Genomic DNA, 26,596 nt, shown 5'->3' on the forward strand with positions numbered 1-26,596 from the left:
GTCCAATTATTGCTAATGGCGGGTATTTGTACAAAACATGTTTATGTTAAGCTATCGCTTGCTAGCTGTTTATAGAGCGACATGAAGCCGGGGATTACAAACTAACTGTCGTTTCGAGTGTTTCAGAGAGTCTTCGAGGACAAGCAGAGCGGAGGAGCTGAATAAGTGGATCAGAGGACAAGTGCAACTGTTACTATCATGTGGCTGGTCTCCGTCAACTACTAACAAAAACTGAAACTCAGCAGGAAGACAACGTGTTTGAGTCGAGAAGCGGCTCCAGGGGCGATGTTAGCTCACCTGAACGTCTGTGTGACAGCCTCAACTCCAAAACCACCGCGCAAGTAGCTAACTTAATGGGACGGAGGAAGTTTAGCTAGCACAGAAACTCGGCGTTCATTCAATCGACTGTGAGAATCGCTTGCCAATAAAATCCCGCGGTCCCATGAAACGGAAATGATTTCGTTAAAATCAGTGTTTGTGCTGCTATCGGTAATCACCGTTTTACAAGTTAACGGCAGCTCGAAACTTAATATCCCCAAAGTGTTGCTACCGCTTGCCAGAAGCACGAGAATCAACTTCACATTGGAAACTACTGAGGGCTGCTACAGATGGTGAGTCTGCCTCATAAAACCGAAGGGGATCCATGCTTTGTGGAGGAGTGTCATATTGCATGGGGGTCGCCAGGCCACATGTCCTGACGATACTGTATGCACTGTAGTTAGTTCATGGAAATGTGTGGGGGCCATACAACCGTAATACAGTAAAGTTAGACCTGAAGGTGTATTATTTTGGTTATACAGTGATATTATTTGCTTGAAGAAGGCAGTAAAGGAAACCCACTTTGAACTTTAACTCAATATTTATTCCTCCAACTTATTTTCCTCTTAATGTACAAGTAAAGAACTCCCCTCTCATCTGTGTAGACCTTGAAATTACAGGATGATGTGGATGATTTAAGTCTCAGAGATCAGAGACATTTCAGTTATTTTGGCACACAGCATCAAACACTTGCATAGATAATGAGTTTATTATTTTCTTTTAATGCGAAATTAATTTTACATAAGCCAGGAGTGCTGAAAGGTGATCCACATATTCCTCATTTCTTGGCAGAAATTGATGACTTAATGGATGACTGTCCCAGAAAAAAAAAAAACTGCTGGATTTGTGTAGCTTCCTTTACCCTTTTTGTTACTCTTGTCTTATTTTATTTTAAGAGTGCAGTAAAGCTGCTACTTCACCCCAAGAATGAAAATGTTATCCCACCGAAAATCTTTCCATAATGAACATAAGGGCAAACTACATTATTATTGTGTCAAATGAAGAACTTTATGGATACCTCACTTATAGTATGTACATGACCTGTTTTTTTTTTTCTTGTCACATTTTTCCAGGTCTTCCACCAGACCAGAGATAGCAAGCATCCAGGCTGTGGATGAAGTGAGCGGCAAAGGCTGCTCCAGGAAAGCTGTTCTCCAGGCGCTCTCCACCCAGCCCTCCAGACTGACCAGTATCATTCTGGCTGAAGATGTTGGTAAATACAGCGACGCTATTTGTGTATTAGGACTTGAAACCTAAAATATTGTGCACTATTTTTGCAAACTGTGAAAAACACTTGAAAATGGCTAAAAGTTAATTGATCTGGAACTGCTAGTGTTTTTGGAAATTATTTTTATGTTTTTTGTTTTTGTGCTTTTCTGCTGCTGAGTATCTTCTGCAGCTGATCTAACAGGGCTGTGTCCAGGAGCAGATTTGGTCCAGCTAGTGGTTCCTTCAGGAGACTGTTTATAATTAACTTTTTTAGGTTATAATGTGAAATTCTCTTGGTAGGTATATGATGTTGCTGCTGGCTTGGTTTTCACATCAGCCATTTTGCATGTGTTCTTATCAGTATTAATAAAAGAGCCTATCATAATTTTATGGGCTGGCGGTCGCAACCACAAACTGTTGTGGTTTATTTTTTTTGATTACAAGCTCATCCTGCCGTTGACTGAACGTCCAGGGGCTTGTTCTCTATGCAGTGAGACTTTTAAGCCACCTAACAAGATATAAGTATGTAGGGTATACAGTATGAGTACAGTAGTAGTGTCCAGTGTGATCTGTATCTGACATACCAACTGTATTTCATCAAAGCCTCCTGGAAAATAATCTCCTGAAAGAATGGAAACCCAGAATTGTGCGCTGCAAGCTAATCAAATGGTCTTGGTTCAAAATGGGAAAAGTGACAAACAAATGTGTTCAGAATGAGTCGCAAATCTAATGAACAGAACCAGACAAACTGTCATTCTGTCGCACAACACGTTTGTGCTGCAGATTGCTCTGTGTTCTTTGTCATCTGCTGCATCTGGCACTGTTGCTCTGTCATAGACGACTGGCAGCTTTGTAATCAGGAAACTCAGACACATTGGACTTCCGTGTACATCTCAAATGTCTCTTTCAAATGAAAAGGAAAAAAATAAATCTGGGTCAGACTATCTGTCCAGACCACAGTCACTGACTTTGAGGCCTAAACCCACTGCATCTGTTTTAGATTTACCAAAACATAATCTGATATAATGTGTCACCCGTGCAACAGCACACTTAGCAGACCAGAAAAGCCACAACATTTTACTTGATTGATAACAGTACACTCTGCCATGAGTAGAGGAAGCTTTAGAGCTTTCAATCTCCATTGCCATTTCCATACACTCATAATAAAGTGCTTTAGCCAGGAGGTACAGAAAATTTCTATACTTTGTGGCTCAACAAGCATTGCTGTTCTGCTCTTTTAAATTTCTGGTCCTTTATAATATCAAGCTGTTTTTTTCTGAGCTTTTCTGTGTTTGGTGAAAGTGTAGTTTTGTAGTACCGTTTTTATTGTATGTATAATATTTTATACCCCTCTTCTATTTGCAGTTACAGGACAGGTACTGCGCTGTGACGCAATTGTCGACATTGTCAGTGAGATCCAGATTGTGTCGACCACAAGAGAGCTGTATCTTGAGGACTCACCACTGGCGCTCAAAATTCGTGCACTGGACTCTGAAGGTATCTTTTACGGGCTTATCGTGGGATAAACTTATCATAAGCTGCTGCTGTTAAATATTCCATTGAGGCATTTAAAAATAATTTTTATCAATACTTGTAATATTACTCCATTCTCCTGTTGTAAGGAGTGCACGCTGTATTGTTTATTTGCTGCTCTAAAGGCTTCCCAGTGTAATGACTGAGCTGGCTCTAGGCAGCATTTTCTCCCCCTTCAGGCTGCGGCTGTGAGGTGGCTGTGTTTGTTCTGTTCGACTGGTTCCATTTAGGGCAGACACACTTAGTTTAATGAGCTGTAGCTACAGCCTGATTCTTTCTGATGATGGCTCCAGGGCCTGGTGTTTTGTTTTTGTTTGCTTTGGCCTAAAAGTGCATTTTAGATTCCTCAGATGGAGTAGATTGCAAAAGGACAGCATGCATCTTGTAATGAAATGCCTATTGTTTTAGCTAATTCGACTGCCAGAAGCTTTCAGACATTGTGCTCAGCATCCATTATACACTTAAGTATATGGTACTAACTTCATACCCATGATGCAAGTTGAAATCTCTCTGCAGATATTCTCTGTTCCTCTTTGTGTCTCACATACCTATTTTTAGTCTTATATTTGAGGTTTCTGGCTTAAGGAGATAGCAAGACTAACTCTTGTCCTTGACATTGCAGGAAACACCTTCAGCACCCTTGCAGGTCTAGTGTTTGACTGGACTATAGTGAAAGATGTAGATGTGAATGGATTCTCGGACTCTTACAATTCATTACGGTACGATTCCCCGTGTTAATACTTACCTCAAACTCAACCGAGCAGTCTGGTTTATTGAAAAATTGGTGAGCAAACCAAAAGGTGACAAGAAATTTATCAACCGTAATGACACCGATATGCTAACTCAACCATAAATTCAGTTGTTTTGCCAAATCGGTTTGATATTTTGTGTTTTACTTCTTGTTTCCTCTTCCTCTGAAAATTAATCATCCTTGTGGTCTTATGCAAGGGCCCATACTTGAGTTGAGTTTCTATTTTTTTTTTCTTCTAATCTGTCTCTCTTCTCTCCTTAAGGGTACTTAAATTCTCTGAGTCCACATACATGCCCCCTGGGTACATATCTGAAATGGAGCGTGTTGGGAAACAGGGCGATATTATTTTGGTGTCAGGACTGAAAACAGGACACGCTAAGTTGAAGGCCAAAATGCAAGAGTCATTATATAAGGTAAGCTGTTACGTGATATAAAACATGCATTTATTGGCTGCTGACACTAACACAAAGTAAATATTGCAAGTTAAACTGTGCCCTCTTTGTGATAGAGCCTCTATCAGTAACAAAAAAAACTGCATAATACTAGTAATGACTGCTTCCTGTATTAAATATGATGTCACAGCAGTAACGGCAGTTAAGTTCTATTTCTGTCTTGTGGGGGAATTTGTACCTCACATATCTTTTCATCAGGGAAACCTTATCTTAGTACTCATCCAAAAAAAGCTAGTTTCAAACTAAGAAGAAAGATAAGTTATCTTGATTACAATAAAAACAACTTACAGTTTTATGCAGTTTAAAATTGTTAGTTTGATTCATATGCTTATTTTGGTTTGTTGAGGCAGCAAGCTGAAGTTGTGTTGTTCTGTAACTATGGTGTCTGTGCCACAGGATGTGGGTGCTGCAGAGGTGAGACTGCTGATTTTAGAGAACATCCTGCTGAGTCCTGCATTTGATGTCTACTTGTTGGCGGGAACTTCCATCCGATACAAAGTCCTGAAGATGAGACAGGGCACGATCACAGGTCTGACTCTACTCAGTGAAGAGTAAAGTCCATCATTTTTATTTTTTACTTCAGCTATTTAACCGTTTATGAAGCTTTATTTAGCAAGCTCACAGCTCGAGCATCAGTTGACTACCTTAATAATAAAGTAAAAATGTTTGTTGAGTCATCAGAGCTCTGCGTAGTGCAGAAATGCCACCTCTTAAGTTAATTTGTGTTTGTGTTGTGTTTGTCCAGAGCTCTCTATGCCATGTGATCAGTATGAGCTGCACCTTCAGAACAGTGTGCTTGGCCCTAATGGAAACCCAGACGTTGCGGTGGCCAGTCTGGATCAAAGCACTTCCACAGTTACAGCAGTTCAGCTGGGACATATCAACGTGGTGCTGGATCATAAGAGTATCCTTCTGAAAAATAGCACTTGTCTGCCTGTCTAGTGGTTATGATGCTGGCATAATATAATTAGCACAAATGCCATGGCATCATCAGCTGATAATATATATGTGGTAATTTGTGTTATGAAGGTGTTTTTACACTAACTTTTTTTTTCTATGAGCAGAGAATCAGAGTAAACAAACTGAGAAAGTATGTGTGGAGCAGTCATTATCAATGAATGTGCCAGACTTAAGTTTCCTTAGTAGCATCAATTTAGGCCTTCGAATGCAAGGAGTGTCACACCTGCCGAACAGCACTCTGTATGTGGTTGAACCAGGCTACCTAGGTCTGTTTCTTGTTCTACCATTTGAAACATCATGAGAAGTATTTCACCGCATCAGTACTTAAAAGAGTTAGCTAACCTCTTTCTCTTTAATTTATTTAGGTTTTAAAATTCATCCAGGAGACAGCTGGGTTCTTGAAACAGGCAGAGTTTATGATATCTTCATTGAAGTATTCGATAAATCTGGTTACAAAATTTACCTCTCTGATGTAAGTACACTTCAGTACAGTCCCCGCTGTTATATAAGCTTTTTTTCACATTTTTTTTTTATTTTCTCTCTTTATTTGCTTGGTGTTAGTAGTGGCATTACTTAGACAATTGGCCCGTAATCCATTAATTTGAATTGAATTTTCCTTAAAAAAGATTTTAGTGTAGAGATTTAGTGCACATTGGGCCTTCCCACGTTGCCTTAAGAGTTTTATTAGCCTATATTTCAAACCAGTAATTTGCTACCAGTTTGAAAGTATGAGATGTAAATCTAGACACATAAAAAAAATAACCTTATAGTCTGTAAAAGCTTGAAACCAGGCTTCTGTTTATAGTGATACAAAGGTATTCATCTTAAAATCTGTGTATGGTTTATTTTGATTTTTGCAGAATGTCCGCATTGACACTGTTTTTCCCGCGGAGTACTTTGAACTCCTGGAGTCTTCACTGAATGGATCATATAATCGTGTGAAAGCGCTCAAAGAGGGCCTAACTATCATTGATGCTACCCTAAGAGCTGTTGTGGATGAAGTGAGTTTAATTGCGACTTTAACCCAGCAGTCTGTGTTTCATGTGGAGCATCATTACTGCATTAACCTTCTGCCCATTTCTCCCACTTCAGTTGAGAGAGCTTGATCATTTCCTGTGGCCTCTGTTGTGTTTCAGATTGGAAAGGTCCATGCCCTCGCCAACCCAGTCCACAATGAACAGGATGTGGAAATCTATAACCCTATAGTTCTTAGTCCCAGTATTCTCACATTTCCATGGCAGCCCAAGATTGGAGCTTATCAGTACACAATAAAGGTAGTTATTCCTTTTCAGAACATATGAGAATCTTGGCACTTGAATGGCTTTTAATCTGTCATAGAGCGGAAGTGTTGAGCATACGACCTCTCACAAGTCTCACCCATCCTCTTTGTGAGACTGTTTTTAGCGATTACTCTTATTCATACTTTGCCATAAAAGTCAACATTAAGGTTTTTGTCGTTTTACCACCGAGTCTGAATGTGAAATCAAAAATGAGTGGTGTCCTTCCCTTGTGTTTGTGACAGGCGACAGGAGGGAGTGGAAATTTTAGCTGGTCTTCCTCCAACACAGCTGTCGCCACAGTGACCGTGAAAGGAGTGATGACAACAGTCAGTGACATTGGCGTCAGTGTAGTTTATGCTCATGATCTACGCAACCCACTACACTTTGGCCAAATGAAGGTAAGTTGACATGGAAGACTTTGTGTCACACTGTGAAACAACACACCTGTTAAATATTATGAAGTTACAAATGGTTATCCTTTATTGTTACTGTTTTTGTCTGTTTTAAAGTCATGATTGTAAAACCAAGGTATGCAAGCAGCTTAAAACTTAAATTTATAGTTTAGGCTAAAACATAATAATACTGTCTTTTCCCTCAGGTGTATGTTGTTGAGCCCGTGGCCATGGACTTTGCTCCTTGCCCAGTAGAGGCTAGGGTCGGCCTGGTTCTGGATCTGCCTCTCAGGATTTTCGGCCTGCTGGAGGAGGTGGAGAAAGAGCGGGTTATGTTGAGTGACTGCTCACACTTTGACCTGCAGGTTGAGGAAGAGACCCATGGTGTCTTCCAGCTGCTGGACGGTGAGTCTAGGGAATCTGACTGGGCCAGATTGTAATGCAGCATAAATTTTCCAGAAAATAACACACCATAAAACACAATATTCTTGCATGTAACAGCTGGTCAGCTATCATCACATGCTGTGGGTAATTTCGTTCATGGACTCCAAGTGGCATAACTTTCAGTGAAGGGCATTAGCCAAAGGATGCACACTCAAAGGACTCATTTATAAATCACATTATTTCAGTAGTCACTGAGAGTTATGACTGATCAGTTATGACTCCTGGACAATGAGTTGTTGGTTGGTATGAAAATATTTTGTGGGCACGCCTTATTTATTTTACATGATGCGGCCAGTTATGATTCGCACTAATATGTGCAGTCTACTTACTGGTTTACAGCCACTGTCAGCCACTGTCAGTGTGTGGGAGTGGCGCCCCTTGTGTTCCGTGTCAGTTGTTGCAGTAGTTTAACAGTAACTGTAATAAAAACTTCATTTTTCCAAGCTAGCTGCCCTGTTAGCTCAGTTGATAGAGCACGAGACCTAATCTCTCGGGGTCGTGGGTTTGAGCCCCACTCCGGGCAGCACCGCCTCCCATGGGCCCACCACCTGTGGGAGGTGCCGTAGGACTTCGGTGCATTGTGGACTGGGCAACAGTGGCCCCCCCCCCCCCCCCCCCCGCGACCTGGGCCCGGACCCAGATAAGCGGCAGATGATGACATGACATTTTTCCAAGCTGTACACTTTCTACTGCGGTTTTACATTACAGAGGGGAGAATTAAAGAAATAATAAATACTGTAATCTGTATTACTTGGCCACCCAGATAAATTCAATGGGAAACACTGAGTTGACTGTGCTTAACAACCAGTATGGGCACAATCCTCCCTAACACTGAAGCATTTTTAATTATTTATGGCTTTCAGATTGTCTTTACAAAGTTTATGTCTTTGAAGGTTCCTCTGTTAGCAAGATCTACAGTTTTTCATTTTGGAATCTTGTATTATTAATCAGAAGAGTGGGCTGGGACAAATAATAAGACCTCTCTGTACTCCAGTGTGGTTTAGGATAGGGAGAGAAATTTTTATGTCTCAGTGGTTTCTTGTACATTGTCATATTGCGTTCTCCCTTACTCCTTGGCTTCCTCTAACCCTCTCATTCCTGATACAGGGAGGCTGGCTCCAGGCCAGGATCACTGCAGTGGTGTGAGAGCCAAGGCCCTGGCCCCTGGGTACACCATGCTTACTGTCAGCTACACCCATGGCAACGTTCACCTCAGTGCCAAAATCACCATAGCTGCCTATCTTCCTCTCAGAGTGAGTCCAAAGGTCTTGTCCTTCCAGGGTCTTGTGCACTTTGAACTTCGAGGCATATAATTTGGCCCGCTTTTGTACATAATGGATATTTCTGAAAGCCTCTGCAGTGCACGTTCAGCTGCAAATCTTCTTTTGGGGCAATTTTCGATGTTTATTTAATAGTGTGCCTTACATATTTTTAATGCTGTGGGGCGGCTGCAAGGTATGACTGCCTTGAACTTTACCTGAAGTCTTTGTTGTGATTTGCTTTTATTCTTTCAGCTCATCCTAAAGCTCCAAATAGCTTTTGTCTTCTGAGGAAACAATCTAACCCATGCACACAGTCTCACAGTTCATGCACACATTCTATCCTTGCAGTCAAGGCAGAAATGCGATGATCAGCGAGTGTTAATATTCTCTCCTCCTGGGTTTCCTCTGCACTCTGCGCATTTTAATTATGTATTATACACTTGCTACACTGATTTGTTTTCTATACCTGGGTGATAAGACTGCATAGGATTTAAACTGACTTCAGCTGTTGTGGTTGAGTACTGAATTTAGCAGAACAACATGTATTATGATGAGGTGTTAATTATTTTGATGATTCTATCATGAAACATTTTGTCTTTCCTGAACCACAGATAACAGTAGCTGTGATTTTCCTGCATATTTCATTTAGGTTATCAGTGCAGTACCATGCTGTTTGATGCCACTTTTTATCTTTTTATCATGGGATTGAGTAGTATTCTTCAAAATACTACAGACATTTCTGTGATGTTTCTTCACTTGTGCCCTGGCAGCTAAAGGTTGACCCAATTTTGTTTCTTTGCTGTGTAATACTATGTATTTCAGCTTAATATTTCCCCATCTAAGTTCTACTTTACCATAAAATAACAAAGCTTATATCAAGTAATATATGCTTTGATTTTTTAATTGAAATATCTCTTATATCTTTTATATCTCTAATAATATGTCCTATGTGTCTCCATGACATTTTCCAGATTAACTTTGTGTGTACATTTTGGTCTCCCAAATCTGTTGACATTTGTAAAAGCATTTCTTCCTGAAGTCTCCTGTTATAACTGTATAAACTGGAATATTTCCTAAAATCTAATGTTATTTGGCAGGCTATTGACCCTGTGTCTGTGGCCGTGGTGACTCTGGGATCATCTAAAGACATGCTGTTTGAGGGCGGGCCACGACCTTGGGTTTTAGAGCCCTCGAGGTTCTTCTGCAACTTGAGGGCAGAGGATGAGGCCAGTGTGAGCCTTACTCTGACTAGTCCCTCATCTCACAACTATAATCAGCACTGGGTCAGAGCAGCCTGCAGAGCCCTGGGAGAGCAGGTGGGATCTACTGAAATCACATTGTTTCTGTTTACCAGTCATGCCACCAAATAAATAATTGTATGGTTAGATTTCAAAACATTTTTTCCTTGTACCTTGATAATAAATAGCAGATTCTGTAGGATTAGATTCTGCCAGGATTCTGTAGCTCGAAATCCTTGCTTTGTAATCTAGATATAGTTATTCAAATTTCCACTATGCATATGAGAGTGTCCTTGCTTTATTACTGCGATGGCTATGTTTGTCATCAGCTTTCAGCTCAGTTGTCAGTATGTTTTTCTTCAGGTGCTGGAGGTGATGGTGGGGAACAAAGCCAGTGTAACCAATCCTTATCCTGCTGTGGAGCCAGCAGTGGTCAAATTTGTATGTGCTCCACCATCTCGCCTGACCTTGGTCCCAGTGTATACCAGCCCACAGCTGGACCTGACCTGCCCACTGCTGCAGCAGAACAAACAAGTGGTATGTATGTGATGTGATGTGATGTAACCAGGGTCAGTGTGTTAGTACAGTATGCATCATACTGCACTGAGTATTTAACTTCATCCATTGCTGTTAAGACTTCAAAGGAGACATCCACTTCTGTTTTAAGAAGAGACACCTGCCATTTGAAAAAAGTGACATCTACCCTTCAAGAGAGAAATTCTTAACAAATTATAGAAAAAGTAGTTTGAAAATGATGTTTTTCTATAATGGGCATTAAATGTTAGAAAAATGAATTAATTCTATAAAATTTATGTTTTTGTAGGTACCTGTTTCAAATTACCGTAACCCCATTTTGGATTTGGCTGCTTTTGATCAACAAGGAAGGAAGTTTGACAACTTCAGCTCTCTGAGCGTGTTGTGGGAATCTACGAAGGTTTCGCTGGCCAGTATTGAACCCACTATGCCCATGGAGCTTCAGCTGTTCGAAGACGGCAACAAACAGAAGAAACTTCACGGTAAAATACTGGCACTTAGCTTAAACCCATTCGGTCTGCCTTTGGTTTTGTTTGTAGGAGAGCGTGGGTTGTTGGCCTAACTTTACTCCTTTGTTTAGAAATTTGCATTCAGCTATCACTGTAAATACATTTTTATTGTGTTTCCTGTATTCTATAGATTAGTTATGACAAAGAGTTCGGATTTGTGTTTATGTAATTACTGATTGTTTTTGTGTTTTGTTTTGTTTTGTTTTGGTTATCATCTGTGGCAGGACGTCAGACAGTTCTTGTCCATCATCAGACAGGAATTGCTGCCATTACAGTGACAGCTCTGGGTTATCAGATTTCACATCTAACAGCAGCCAATGTTCCCAGTCCAGTAAGTGAAAACAATGGCTCAACCACTGAGAGATGTCAAAAAGTTTGTCACTTCCTCTTCAAAAAGCAGAAGCAGCTGAATGAAACATTATTCAAAATATGAATGTTGTTCTTGCAATAAGGGCTCCCTTGCAAAAGAGTTCCTGGGCTCGATGAGATTACTCAATTAAATAGGTTATATATGTCTTTTTGGTGTGTGATTGTTTCACTCCCAGTCCAATCTTTGTCAGCTCTGAGTCAAACTCCAGACAAATAGGGGGCATTATATTACAATAGAGTTGGCCATCGGTTATACTGGGTCAAATTCCGGTGGGCAACACAGGTTTATAGCCTACTAGAGTAACTACTACTATATGTTGGACTATGGGCAGTCTGAACACTACAGTGACTCACTATTGCCTGTTGAGGTAAAAAGTGGTATTACAAGATGGGATGGGCAGGGCTTGGTTAGCTTGTTAAAATATATATTATATATATCTCTAGATATATTGTAGATATCTCTACAACACAATACATAGACGTATTTGACATAATGTCAAAACTGTTCATTTTTGAATCTTTTAAACTGAAATACATATTGCCCCTTTAAGCTTCTGCTTTTGATCTGTCCCAACTTCAGCTTACTTTCCATTTTCAGTTATACACTCAGGTTTTCCTTCATAATTTCATATTACCAGCATACTGTATTGTCTGTTGGTATAATATTTACAAAATAGCACTCATCCTGTTTCAACTCTTCTTCCTCTTCTGGACAGTATGAGCCTTTGACCCCTGTCTCAGCCACTCTGGAGCTCCTGTTGGTTGAAGATGTGAAAGTTTCTCCTGACACTGTGACCATTTACAACCACCCAGATGTGCGGGTAAGAGACTAATTTATCAGTGTTGTGGTCTCACATATCACTGGGTTATCTCTTCACCCTCCCAAACACTGAGCACTGATAGACACACTGGCTTTTCATGATTTGTTTTAGTAAAAATTGAAATTGCACTTGTTGTTTAAACATAAATTGTTAATGTCATTTGGTCTTTTCTCAGCTGCAGAATAAACAATAGAGATTAAAATTAAAATGTTAATAATCATTGCACTGGACAAAGTGGAAACTTCGCTCAGTGGGCCCCCCTCTCCTGATCCTATGTGATATAGAAGCAGTGTTTGGCAGGTGTGGGGGTTAAATAACAGCTAGTGACCTGTGTAAGAGGATTTTAAAGAGTGAATGTGGGTAGAGCTCCCCTTTGATGTCACATGCAAAGCCAGCCGGATGTCACAAATACATGACAACAAACTGGGGCTTTTTTTCTGAATTGCCCGGCAATATGGAATTATTTTAGTCATATAATCATTTTCAGCACTTTCACGAGGCATTGATGCATTTTGTCTTGCAGGCGAACCTGGCCCTGCGAGAGGGTTCAGGACACTTTTTCATCAATACCAGTGCTAAAGGGATAGCAAATGTGGTTTTCAAGGAGGCCCAAGGAACTGCTCAGGTAAGAAGGAACATCTGTTGTGATACTGATCAACATACTGTAGTATTTCCAGAAATTTTACAATTGTTTTCCTTGGCTGGATAATGCATTAAAGAACACCAGAGCTCAAATTTGCTCCAATGAATGCAGAAAATTTTGCAGAGAGTTTTCTAATGAAAATACCACTTTGATTTCCTGTGTGTGCCCAGGTCTCTCCCGTCCACCCCGGAGTGGTCAAGGTCATGGTTCATGACCTCTGTCTGGCATTTCCAGCACCTGCCAAAGCCACAGTACATGTTTCTGACATCCTGGAGGTTTATGTGAGAGTGGTTGACAAGGTCAGTTTTCACCCCCATAATCCCTCATCTTGGAGGGTCAAGGCACTGCTTCACTTGGTGATCCCTATTATTAGTACCAAACATTCCTGAAATACCTCAGTGACGTCTAAGCACTAAATATGGTTGTCCTCTTCTTACACTTTCCCTCTCGATTTTCATAAAAGCTATCCGGGCCTTGAATTAGTATCATTAGGTTTGACCTGCCTGTGAACCAAAATGATAATGTCCCTAATGATGGATGTCATTCGTCTCGATTACAGGTGGAGATTGGCAAATCTGTGAGAGCTTATGTCAGAGTCTTGGATGATAACAAGAGGCCCTTCCCAGCCAGCTATTTCCATTTTATGAATCTAAAACTCCAGGCAGCTTCTGCAATAGTCTCTCTAAAGTAAGTAATGAGAAATTTGTTAAAGATTTAACCACTTGCACGGATTCATATAAGTTTCTGAATGTTTTTTTTTTTGCAGACCATTAGCAGAGTCCACAGAAAATGATACAGCTGTTTTCATGGTGAAAGGTGTTCTGATTGGTCAGACCACTCTGTCGGCTGTTGTTGTGGATAAAAATGGGAAGAAAATTGCATCCCCACCTCAGCAAATTGAGGTATAATTTTGTGTGAAGTTCTATAATTTCAGTTCATATTATGATTCTTGCATATGTTGCACACATTGTAATTTCTTTTTTAACTTCTAGGTCTTTCCACCATTCAAACTCATTCCCAGGAAAATGACTCTTCTAATTGGAGCTATGATGCAGGTATGTGAAATACTGATGCTTGGGCTATGTCTGGAAACAGCTGGGCTCCGTTCATCTTGCCAGAAGAGTTCATCTGGTCCTTAGTTTATCTTCCAAAAGAGCCCTCTGCCAGGACTTTTCTGGAAGATGACGCTAGCCTAATTGCTCCTGGTTAAACATCCAGCTTGCCTTTCATTTTCTTCAACTCGTGCTCCAATTAGAAACCATTTACCATGTATCCAAGAAGCATCATAATTGCTGTAGTTTAATACACAAAGCATAAATGCTTTCAACTAATTATCAGACCTTGCACTGCAGAATGCAGCTGACTAAACTGTCACTGTCTCTCATATGAGAATGATCATCTTTTCCTGTTTCTCTCTTTTTTTTTTTTTTCAAACCATCCCTCCCCTTTTCATTCCTCCTGTCATTTGTAGATCACATCTGAGGGTGGCCCTCAGCCTCAGTCCAATATCCTTTTCTCTATTTCTGATGAGGAGATAGCTTCCGTTAATGGCATGGGCCATGTCAGGGGTATCGCCATTGGTAATGTCACTGTGACTGGACTGGTCCAAGCTGTTGATGCCGAAACTGGGAAGTTAGTTGTTGTGTCTCAGGTAAGTATACACAGGTATTGTGGACAAGTGTTTGGCTCATTTAGATTTTACAGATCAGAAGCTTATTCTCTTGTTTTGTCAGGATCAAGTAGAAGTTGAGGTTGTGCTTTTGACAGCCATTCGAATCAGAGCTCCTATTACAAGAATGAAGACAGGAGCACAGGTATGCTTTTTTTTTGTTTTGATTTTTTGAGAGGAATTACAATTCACCTATTACTCTCTGTGGGTGATGTTGTACTCACTGATTAAGCTTGTTTTCTTTTCTAGATGCCTGTATATGTGATGGGTCTGACCAATAGTCAAACACCCTTCTCCTTTGGCAATGCTCTTCCTGGGCTAACCTTCCACTGGTCCACCACCAAGAGAGAGATCCTGGATATCCAGTCAAGGCACACTGAGGTACGCTGCACTCAGGGACTGTGCTCATGTATTTGGTATCACATGCAGTTTCTGCCACTGAACCGTTCCTATTTTTGGCTCCTGTTGTCCCTTCGATTCTTTTATTAGATTGACTTAAGATGTGCTGTTCCCTGTGTTATAGTATGATTAAAAACCAGCATCTGCTTTGTCTCTGCTTCCTTGTCATCCTCTGCCTTGTCTCCGCTTCCTCATCACTCTTGCCTTTTTATTTGATTTGCTGCTGCTATTTTTGCCGTTCTCATAATGGCGTCTGTCTCCGTCAGGCTAACGTGGATCTCCAGGCAGAGCACAACTTTGGCATGAGGGTGACTGGAAGAACTAGAGGGCGGACAGGGCTGAAGGTGGTGCTCAGAGTCACAGACCCCAATGCTGGACAGCTAGCGGGAAACCTTCAGGAGCTCAGCGATGAGATCCAGATCCAGGTACAGCACTGTGGCTGCAACTCTCTGCAGATATACAGTGGGATCCACTTTCTCATTCACTTGAATGGTCTCAGACTTTTGGACCCACTGTCCCTGAAAAAAGCACTGCATCATATCCGTGTGTCCTGAGCTCCTGAGTATTATAAATCCTGTGTAACCAGATATTTTCTAAAGACCCCATTTATGGACTACTTTGCTTATCGTGACCATGTCCCCCTGCTGCTTCTTCATAATAGAGGAGCTGACATTTAAGGCAGCAGTGTCCTGAAGTTGCTGAGCTTTGGAATATCTGGACTTGTTAACTTTGTGCAGTGATAAGACTGCAGATTAGTTGGAGCTGAATGCATCCAGCTTCAAACTGCATTAAACTATGACATGTCACTAGTGCTGAAACATCAAAGACTGATTAAAAGCCTCTAATAATTGGAGTTTCAACATTTTGCTTTGATCCAGGTCTATGATAAGCTGCAAATTCTTAACCCTGAAGTGGAGGCTGGGGAGTTGCTGATGGCTCCCAACTCAGCCCTCAAACTCCAAACTAACAGGTGAGTTACAAGTGTCTGCACAGTGGGTTTTGACTCTTCTAACAGCATGTGCAGGCATAAATATGTATATGTATTGCAGTGTGAAATGAAAGAAACATGTACATCACTTGGAGATGTATTGATTGTGTCGTGATTGTTTTCTTCTTTGTTTAACAGGGATGGTGTGGGTGCACTCTCTTATCGGATGCTGGATTGCCCTGACCAGGTTGTTATCGCTCAGGTGGATGATAAGGGCTTCCTCCTCTCTGGCTCTCACACCGGCATCTCCTCGCTGCTGATCACCTCACAAGAGACCTTTGGTGTCAATCAAACTCTCATCCTTGCTGTGAAGGTCAGTTTGAGCGGCACAGCATGGAATGCATTTCAGATTTTTTTTTTTGTTTTAAAAGCAGTATCCTATGGATATTGATAGGGAAATCCGTCCAGGTAGGTCATTGGGTTTAACCCTAAATTATGATACAGCAGTTTGTCATTAGAAAGTAAAAACTACAAAAAGAGTAATGTTAGTTCAAGCAACTTGATATCAATAACATACTCATCTACTGTACATCCAGGCATTTTTTTTATTTTTGAATAGGAAATGCATGGGTAATATCAAAAATAAATAAATATGAAAGCAATGTTTTTTTCCATCTGTTATCCCCTGAGCAAGAATACATAAGGAGTATTCTGCTGTCATAGATTTTTATATGGTTTTTTTGTAAAAAAAATATCAGCAGTATATCAAATATTAACAGTGTGTCATCTGTCATACTAAACCTTGAGCTGTTTGTTTTATCACATTTGCGACAGCATAATTCTTAGTGAACTGTGTCATATAGTCACTCTGTGATTTTTTAACAGTAGTTACCCTTGAAATGGCAGCTGACCTTGTCCCTGCGGTTACTGAGAGTAACACCGGTTCCTCCTTTCATTTCTCAGGTGGTGCTTGTGTCCTACATGCGTTTCAGTGCCAGTCCAGTGCTCTACACACACACCAGAGAGAGCCTAAAAGCCTTCCCCCTGGGCATAGTACTCACCTTCAATGTCCACTTTCATGCCAGCACTGGAGAAGCCCTACACAGCTCCAACTCTCACCTTACATTTTCCACAAACAGGTCAGTTACACAGCCTATATGTTCTTTAATACTTCCCATTATGTTTCACCAGTTCCTGTCATTTGTTCATATAATTGATTCATGAATTCTGTGTGACACCATGAGTGAAAGATAACTTGCAGAGGGGCAAAGGAGGGAGGATATGTTTTGCAGTTTTCTTAGTACCTCAAGGTTGAAAAGCAAGCTATTATCCTGCTGTTTTGGGCTATATATAGTAAGAGAGTACTGAGGCCTTTCTTTTGAGTGGTCCATTCGTGCAACCTCACTCAGCCTTGCGTGACCTAATGTCTTCCACTATTTCAATTCCTGCCAGACAAGTCGTGTCAACCCACAAACGACTCACCCTGTACCAGCTGAACAGCAAATGTATTTCAGTTGGAATCCAGTACTGTTTTCTGTGTAAAAAATTGCAAACATGGATTCTTGACAGAATATAGATTTTTAGAATTTAATTTGCATGTATTTCACATGGTATATTTTTACGATATTGATCTATGCAAAATCTATATGCATAACACTACTAATTCTATACAGCCAGCGCCGTGATACATCATACAGCTCCTCTTTGTTCAGCTTCTGTGCATTAATATCTCTACAGTACAACCAGAGTAGTTGAGGTCATGGCAGGGTTTAGTGGCAGGCTCTACGTGAAGTTTACAACATTAATTTACTGGGCTGTTCCTCATTTCAGATGGAGTAGTTTCCACCTGAGTGAGTGAGCTAAATTAATGGGAGTGTTGGGCAGGGAGGAGCATTGCTGCACTCCCGATGAGGGACTCCCTCATCTGTCTGCACAATAAATTGATTCTATTACCTTGTTCTCCAAGTGCTGACAGACAATTTTAGGGGAAAAGTATCAAAATCAGAGTAGTAAAAGGCCGATAGTCTTCGGACTAAGAGGACTGCTCTGCGATTACATCCAATTGAGTCTCAAAGGAGCTTGTTGGAGTTTACTGGTATCTGTGGTTGGAACACTTTGGTCCCATTTGTTCAGAATGGATGCTTTGGAGATGGAGGTGAAAAGCAAAAGCAATTTTTTTTCTGGGGAAAAAGAATAAATAAAGTTGGATGTTGAACTTTTGCAGTAGGAAATAAAACATTAAATCATGTGAAATATTACATTTTTTTCTTAAATCTCCTTAATTGAATGGTTATTTTAAGCATGTCAAATATTATTGGCCCAATTTTCAGCTTACCAAGGACTTCAGTATCAAAGATAATGTCATTAATGTGTGGAAATTAGTTTATTAGAATGACAGGTGAGATGCAGGGGATGAATCAGGATTGTGGATGAAAGAATTAAAGGGGCTGATCACAGGGGGATGAACAGACGGTCAAATGGGGATCAGTGATGGGCCATTGGGTAATGCAGTAAAGAACTGGATTAGAGCAAGGTGTGGTCTTTCCTCCTTAAACTTAGTTACTGTAGCTTCATATTATCCATGTCTGACTTCCGTTAATGAATAATTGCATTAATTAATCACCTGCTAAACCCTAAATGAATGTGTTTTTTGATATTTGTGTAGATGTTTACACTTACCAAGCACTTTATTAGGAACACCTGCACACCTGCTACGCAATTATACAATCAGCCAATCATGTGGCAGCTGTGCGTGCCTAAACTCAATCAGGTACAGGTCAGGAGCTCCAGTTAATGTTCACATTAAACATCAGAAAGGGGGAGGGGGGGGGTGATCTCAATGACTTTGACCGTGGCATGATCGCTGGTGCCTGACTGCTGATCTCCTGGGATTTTCCTTTGGGGTGTAGTAAAACGGGAGATTGGCAGCATAAATGTGCACCTCTGCAGACAAATCTGCAGAAATTATGTGATGCAGTCATGTCAAAATGGACCATAATCTTAAAGGAGTCTTTCCAACATCTTGTGGAATCTATGCCACACAGAATTGAGGCTGTCTGAGAGCAAAGGGAGACCAGTACTAGTATGGTGTTTCTTATAAAGCCCACCTGTGAGAGTGTGTTGTTTTTGTTCCCAAAATAGAAATTTAGGTTTAAAAGAGCTTGTTTTGTCAGGATAGACAGACAGGCAGAGAGATGGTATGACACAAGATTAATAACACAAAGACACAAATTAAGAACACAAATTTTCCGTTGTTATTTATTGCTTATTCTCGCTTTTTAATCTGCAAAATAAAAGGAAATTCTAAAATAAATGATCAATAAAATAAAAGTCTGGAACATTGGTTAATATATTAGTTATCAGAGATTTAAATTCTTTTTGGGAGTGAAAATAATTTGTGATTAGTTATTAGAGTGATCCATAACATAAAAGCTGTGCCTCTGTTCTGTCTTGCAGAGATGACCTGGTGCAGGTGGGGGTTGGACCCGGTAACCATACCCTGACAGTGCGGACGGTCAATGTAGGCCTCACCCTTCTTGCAGTGTGGGACAGTGAAAACATGGGCGTTGCGGACTATGTTCCACTTCCCGTTGAGCATGTTATTTATCCACATGAGGCCCACAGACTGGTGGTGGGAGATGTAGTTTGCTTCACTGCCCAACTAACCAGGCCAGACGGTGAGCGGTCTACCTGTTATTTAAGCAAGAAATCCACTGCATGGTATATGTGTGTCATGTAATTAGAAAATAACTATCTTGGACAGAAAGGAAAAACATCTTGAATTAAATAAAATGTTGGCTTTTTTGACAGTGTAATGATGATAGTTTAGTTATGTATATTACCTGCCTTTGTGTCCTTCCACACCAGCATCTTTCTTGCTCTGTTTTTTTTTTATTGAATTTACTTTAAGGATGAAGTAGTTTTTTATTTATCTTAAATCCACTGGAATTCTAGTACTTTTGTTGGCTGAGGAGAGCCCTGTATTTGTACCTTTAATTTTACAAGCAGTTTATTTTGTAAGTTTTATTTTGGCCAAGTGCACATAAAGCTGGACGCCATCTTGCCTTCTCTGCAGGCGCTCATGGTACCTGGAGCTCCTCAGCTAATGGTGTTCTTCAGGTGGATCCTAAAAGTGGTGCAGCTGTAGCCAGAGACTCTGGGACAGTCACTGTGTACTACGAAATACCTGGTGTTTTGAAAACCTACAGAGAGGTATGTTATCTTTAGGTAGTAAATACTATCCTAACTAGCTGTCTGACAGACTGTGTGACAAAGCATGAGGTGTCCCTGGTATATATATTTTTTTTTCTCTTAAACCTGGCTGTGATGAATGAGCTACAAGAAGCATACTGAGTGTTGTAATTACGCAAACCGCACACCTCTCTGCTTTCTTTATTTCTACTCTCGACATCTCTATTCTCCAGAGATTTTAATCTTCTGTGCCAGTGCATCATACTGTGTCAGTGCTTCAGCAGTATATCACAACGAGAATGAAAGTACATCAGGTGTATCCATCCTCACCTCTCAGTAGCATTGTTTCTGCCAAATGTGTGTGCATGTGTGCATGTCGATACTACTGTTGAGTCTCATGCATGATGGTGTGTGGAATGTAGTGCTACCGTACTCTATCCAGTGATGCTCCTTCCTGCTCGTGAGCTGAATGTAACCCCGCAATTTTAAATGCATATTTCATATTAGCAGAGTGAAAATTAATGAGATTTGTTTTTGGGGTATTATATCTTAACCTAAAAGGTGCTCATAAGCAAAAATGAACTAAATGAATTATATGTCTTTAGATCAGTGTGAGAGGAGACACTGATAGGGTTTGCAATAATGTTATTGTTAATTAGACACTTGTGTTTTAATTAGTTTGTTTCGCTGACAGTCTGATATGATTCATTTAAAACAATTAGATGTGGATGTAAATGATAATGTGATGATTTTAAGTACACATCTGAATCTTCTTAGTCAGTTTATTGATTGTTTTCTGTCCCTGTATGTAGGTAATAGTGGAAGCAGCTGAAAGAACTGCAGCTATGGCACAGGCTACACCTATCAGGAACGGCAAGGAGACAAAGGTCCACCTCACTACCAGAGAAAGGGGAACCAACCTCATGGGTACTGAACTGGCTCAGTTATAATTAATCAGTAATTGAAGGAACAGATCAACATTTTGAGAAATGCTCGTATTCACTCTGTTGCTGAGAATTAGATTAGAAGATTGATACTTCTCATGTCTTGTAAATATGAAGCTGGAGCCAGCAGTTTGTTAGCTTAGCTTAGCGTACCACACCTCTAAATCTCACTAATTAACACATTATATCTTGTTTTATTTCATCAATACAAAAGCCAAAGTGTAAAATCAATATTTCATTGTCTAAAGGATGTTTAATATGTGCAAGATTATTTCTTGGCCATGACCTGTAACTTCCTGGAGTGTCCCTTGGCTTCCTGGCGCCTCCACAAAGCCAAGAAATGGTCTGGCACATTTTATTTTATTTTATTTTTTTTTTTACACCTTGATTTTTGTACTAATTAAACAAATTAGTGAGCTTTTGAGGAAGGTCTTAAAAGATGATTTTGTTACCTTTGGACAAAGCCAGTCTTTGTGTTAAACTAAGCTATCCATCAGCTGGCTGTAGCTGTATAGGGTTAGCTTAACAGACATATAAGAGTGGCATCGATCTTCTCATCTATCTAAACAAGCTTATTTTCAAAAAGCCAAACTTTTACTTTTAAAAACTCATTCATAAATAAATCAATAAAAGTCAGAGGCATTAATATTGACAACTTTTCCTTTCATAAATGACTAATGTGTTTAATAAAGCACAAAGGTTTTGTGTGTCTCATGCCAGTGTGCTCTACCACGCAGGAACCTGTTCCTCTGCCCAGACTGAAGCTATTTCCCAAATGCAGCCAGAAACCTCGGTCAGCTGCCGTCTCAGCTTCACCAGTGATGCTATTGATTTCCCTGCTCACAATGTCTTCAAAACACACATGAGCTTTGACTCTAACATTGGTAAGCTAGATCTGAATTCAGACCAGCGATCGTGTCCATAGTGATGGACCATAGTTGTGGTGTTGGGGCTGCCCTTCGCTCTACATTTAGCTTTTTGAAGGTGGAGGTTGAAAACATTAACTGCAGGCTCATTTTCCTTTTCCTCTCTTAACTGTTCATACTTTGACACTTGAAGAGAAGGAAAATAACGTTTACAAGGGCATAATCGATATCTGCATTGCCCATGGAATGAATTTAAAAGGGACTATATTGAACTGAGGAGACTCCCTGTTGTTTGAAACCACTCTTCTAATTGTGTTTGAGTTTTGGGACTTCACCCCAGTTGCTGGCTTATCTCTTAGGGGATCCACTGTGTGTGTGTGTGTGTGTGTACAAGGCTATAACCGCTCAGCTGGATCCCACTGAGGACCTAATGAGAGCATGTGATTGTGAAATGAGCCTCACTGACAAATCCAGAGATTAGAACTGAGTGGGAACATATATTCCTTGTATGCAACTGTCATTTTTACCTCTTTCAATTCTTGCCCCAGGTCTCTACACATGTTCCATGACCTTGCAGCCAATGTCTGACCAACAGACCCGTGTGCTCAGCATGTCCATGACCAACCTGCTGGTGAAAGCAGGTGTGGAGGGCAGTGCTTTCTCTGGGGAACAGGTCAGTGCCAGGCTGCCCATAGAGCCAGGCCTCTACTCTGACCAGACTGAGCTGCTGCTCTCAAACCTGCATCCATCAGCTGAGCTCACAATCTACGGCCCCACTGCCGCCCTGTCCAACATGGAGGTCAGACAAAGCTATACATTTTTTAGTTAGCATAACGTTCTTTTAAGTAACTTCCTTTTAAGAAAAAAGTTTGCATACACTTTTCTGTGTCTTTAGGTGGTGTCTACCTCTCCCAACATTACTGTCCAAGAGAAGGAGGTACATCACGGCTTTCCCAGTTTCTCAAAGTACACCGTCAGTGCTGTGGACCCTCAGGCAGCAGCTTCTGCGTCTATTTCCATAAGCAGCGCTTCCTCCGGCCAGAGTTTCGTCATCCCAGTCACTTTGATTCACGTAGCTGATCCCAGTGCTACAATGCAAGGTCAGATATCCTTTCAGTGCCACTGAAAAGTCACTGTGCCTCAAGCCACACAGTCATTTGGCTTTAAGTGTTTTTTGTGTGTAAGGTCACAGGAAAGTTAGTAGAGCTGTCACTTTTTCAAAAAATCAACTGTGAACAAATTTGAACTAACATTCAGTTCATTATAATTCATTTGCGGCCCACGCACCCTAATCCTAAAATACGTTGTATGTTTAACATTGTTCCGTTTATTTGCTGCCTCCACTTCCTTACTGCGTGACAAGTTAATGCTGCTGTGAGGAAGTTGCATTTTACAGTGTCAGCAACAGCCTCACCTTTATCGACAATTTTTCCCACACATTACAATAACCCATATTCCTTTCACATTTCAGTACCACTGTAACAAGCATCATTATCCCTCCGTGCAATAGGCAATATTTGTTGTGTGTGTCATGTGTTGTCAGCCCTTCAAAGAGGTTTTGACAGCCAGTTATCTGATCCACCGCTCTGTCTCAGCAGCTGCTCCTCCAGTTGTTAACATAGAGGGGGACCACTCCCTGCACAGCTTCATAAACTGCTACCAGATGATGTTCTTCACCCTGTTCGCTCTGCTGGCTGGTACAGCGATCGTCATCATCGGTGGGTCACCTCATTTCTTTTGAAAATGCTGTGCTCGTATGAGGTAGTTGTCGGAACTGTAACACTAATAAAGGGTTTGTATGAAATTTATTGCCTCCAACATTGCAAGGCGATGCCGGGTCAGTTTGAAGCAGTCATAACTTGACAAGTTCCGTTCGTGTCCATCAGTGGCAGTGACAGTTTGAAGCACTTAAAGTTTTGAGGGTAGTTTGTGACTTGCAAGAGATTTTCTTTTTTGTGATACTGAGCTCTCCAGTGTGATAATGTGTTTTCAATTTGTTTTTTACTCTCTGCAGTCCTCCACACAGTATTCTCTCCAAGGTCACAAACTTATCACCCTGCTTTCATCCAGAGGACACCACCACCCATCTCAGGTAGGAGACTGTCACCTTAGTGCTGTGCGGTATAACCATATAGGTAATTTCATATCCACATAACAATACAATACAATGAGACTGAAACAATACAGTCTCATTTCCCATTACATTACATTACATTTCGGCTTTGCATTACCTGCCTTGGTTCGAGTTCACCAACTCACAAATCCTCTGTTTCTGCACCGTGTAAATTGAGACCATGTCTTTGCTGATGTATGTTGCAACAACAGCTGTTAGCTTCTTCCACCTTGGTGATTCTTTTCCATATGGTGTGCTGTGGGCAAAAGCCTCTTGCAACCTCTGAGTCTGGGGTTTGTTTTGAGCACTTAACTGTATTTATGAGTCTTTGTAGACTCTCTGTTCTGTTGGACATGATTCTTGCGTAGGGGATAAAAGAAGTTAATGGTGTTGGACCAGTCTGCTGGATAATTTACAAAGTGCAGCTTTCTAGCCCGTATCGGACTATTAATACCCAGAAGTAGCCCCTCTTTTAGGTACAAAGTCCTCATTTTGTCTTGGCTGATCTGAGTCAGGAATAACCCCGTACTGTGTTGCGTTCACTGTCTTCCGTGATTGTTTGTGTTGCCTTCGTGCAGATTTCCTGCCTGCATCTGTCCCGTGTGGAAGAACACAAAGTTTCATCCAAATGACCAAAAATATTGCTGTAAAGAGTGGGTTTTACAAAAAAAATAAGACTAAAGCATACATTCAAACAGATAAAGCGCCAAATGTCAAACTCTTGAACTCCATAGCTCACTTGATCTTTAATGAGTAAAGAGGAGTTTGTATAACCCCTGAATCTGTGATGCCACCAGACTGTAAAGCTCCACCGAGAATTAATTAGAAAAGATAGAGGAGGTGTCTGATAGCATCCCGGACAATTTTATGGCAGTCAGAATAGATTTCTTTTTGAAGAAATGCTACCTCACCCATCGTAAATCAAAGATCATTTGGGTGTAAAACCAAGAAAAAAAGCATTGTATTAGTCCTCAAGTCTCCAATTTATTGAGAATGAAACATCAGCACTATTGATGTCACAATATACAGCCTGTGCTCTGGCTGCTGCAGTATGTTTGGTAGAGATTCATACGTGTTAACAATACAAATTAGGCCATTTGATTGTGACTTTTAATCCAAGTGGTGTTCCCTTTTTGGCGTATTTGTCAACAGCTGATTTGCTTATCTACTTATCTTTTGCCAATAAAATGAGCTTTACTCTGCTGTAGATGCTTTATTTACCCAGTGCTATATTCTACTCTTTTTCAGGTTTGGACTCTCCAGTAGTAAATTCCTTCAACCACACAATAAACCGGGCTGATCCAAACAGCAGCCCCCGGTCACGTCTCTATTCTCCAGACTACAGGTCCTGATAAAAACCCCAGTCCGGTCTCTATTCTCCACAGGCCGTTAATGCATACTGAATGTGCCTCTGTCCCTCTGGATGAATGCTGTATGATGTGACTGCAAAATGTCAGTTCCATTGTCTTCATGTTGATACAGATGTTTAGAAAAATTGCCATTTTCATAATAGCAGATCAGTGAAGAGCTGCAGTACAATAACAGGGCTATTTTTTCCGTGTGTACGTTTCTGTGTGTGGGGATAAGTTTATATACAGTATATATGTCTTTTGTGGTTTGACTTGGAAAGTGTTTTATACAAGACCACTCTGTTATACAGTGAGATCTGTTGAGTTTTGAACAGCGCTTAAAAACCAAATCACTAGTTTGTGCTTAAAAAAATATTGCTTTTTGTGTTTGTTTGACATTTACTTGTGTGCCACTTATCATATGTGTGAAATTTAATATCTCAGGATGGATCACAGGCTTGTATCATAGAAAGCAACACATTTTTGCTTTCTGGTTTTTTTTTTTTTGTTTTGTTTTTTTGAGCAGAAACTGTCCTTATACATTTTGTGAAATATACTTTTGTGAAAAAGTCATCCACTGAAACCGTCCTCTCATAAGTACTGAACCCTTCAAATGTGCTTAACCCTAACCGGAAAAAGGTTGGTTTATTTTTGTTTTGGGCATTTTATTTGGAGAATTTAACTTGATAATTTAATATTTCTGAGTTTTTGAGCCACAATACATGCAGCTCCGGTCTAATTCATTAATGTGAAACAGTTAAGAAATGTGAACCATCATTCTGTTTTGTTTTGTTTTTTTTTTTATCTCCGTGTTGCTTCCTTTCATAAGCAATGAAATGTAATCCAGTCTCGTTTCTGAAAATGTTATGATTCTCTTTCTGTTTGTTCTTAACTGTCCACATTTCCAGAAAGAGATTAATGTAGCACTGTTTAAATGCTGAGGCATAAGAGTGTGACTTAGTTTTAAATGAAACTATTTTTGTATTTGAAGAAAAACTGACGAGGAATGGTATTTATGTTAGCTAGTGAAATTCAGTCTCCCTGAGAGGGGAATGTGTGTGATGATAAATGAGGTTCAGTGTTGTTTCTGTGTTTAAGATTCATAGTCAAGCCTTACAATCATATTGAACAGCTTTCAGCACATAATACAGATGCAAATTTGTTTGCTTGTGTGTATATGCTCTTGTCCTTGCTAATAAAAGGTTTTACTTTTTAATGTTCATTTTTTTTTCTTGCACTGGATAGTTTATATTTAAATAAATAAAATAACAGTGAAGAGACCAATAACAAGCTGCTTCCCAACACAATGTTCGTTTAACAGAGAATTTTGACAGATGAACAGTCATGCAGAAAGCATCGTTTCTTCTCTGAATAATCTGAAATACACATGTAGACGTTGTCTGAACCTAAAACCAGAAAGGT

The 26,596-nt window shown here is 40.4% G+C and overlaps 1 protein-coding gene across 1 annotated transcript; it reads left to right on the forward strand.

Annotated features, from left to right (window-relative positions):
• The first annotated feature begins 10 nt into the window (after positions 1-10).
• On the forward strand, positions 11-26,390 carry nup210 (nucleoporin 210). Its single transcript, XM_041058245.1, has 40 exons — positions 11-611; positions 1,392-1,531; positions 2,893-3,024; positions 3,683-3,779; positions 4,074-4,224; positions 4,660-4,792; positions 5,009-5,167; positions 5,421-5,489; positions 5,589-5,695; positions 6,084-6,224; positions 6,360-6,497; positions 6,746-6,901; positions 7,102-7,300; positions 8,447-8,592; positions 9,699-9,917; positions 10,203-10,376; positions 10,663-10,855; positions 11,107-11,213; positions 11,968-12,072; positions 12,596-12,697; positions 12,886-13,014; positions 13,275-13,402; positions 13,482-13,617; positions 13,708-13,770; positions 14,187-14,366; positions 14,449-14,529; positions 14,634-14,765; positions 15,050-15,208; positions 15,662-15,753; positions 15,910-16,084; positions 16,675-16,850; positions 19,168-19,388; positions 19,787-19,923; positions 20,715-20,829; positions 21,584-21,730; positions 22,261-22,511; positions 22,608-22,812; positions 23,311-23,430; positions 23,727-23,804; positions 25,074-26,390. Exons 1-40 carry the CDS (start codon positions 454-456, stop codon positions 25,175-25,177), a joined length of 5,655 nt encoding a protein of 1,884 aa, XP_040914179.1. The 5' UTR covers positions 11-453; the 3' UTR covers positions 25,178-26,390.
• Positions 26,391-26,596: the final 206 nt, after the last annotated feature.

Source organism: Toxotes jaculatrix, chromosome 2, assembly GCF_017976425.1.
Source record: "Toxotes jaculatrix isolate fToxJac2 chromosome 2, fToxJac2.pri, whole genome shotgun sequence".
NCBI lineage: Eukaryota > Metazoa > Chordata > Actinopteri > Toxotidae > Toxotes > Toxotes jaculatrix.

Excerpts from the sequence above, each read along its gene's own strand:
- nup210 (XM_041058245.1), top strand. The coding sequence starts at position 454 with ATGATTTCGTTAAAATCAGTGTTTGTGCTGCTATCGGTAATCACCGTT. Across the intron at positions 3,025-3,682 it reads TCGTGCACTGGACTCTGAAG|GAAACACCTTCAGCACCCTT; the intron begins GTATCTTTTACG and ends TTGACATTGCAG. Across the intron at positions 4,793-5,008 it reads GAGACAGGGCACGATCACAG|AGCTCTCTATGCCATGTGAT; the intron begins GTCTGACTCTAC and ends GTGTTTGTCCAG.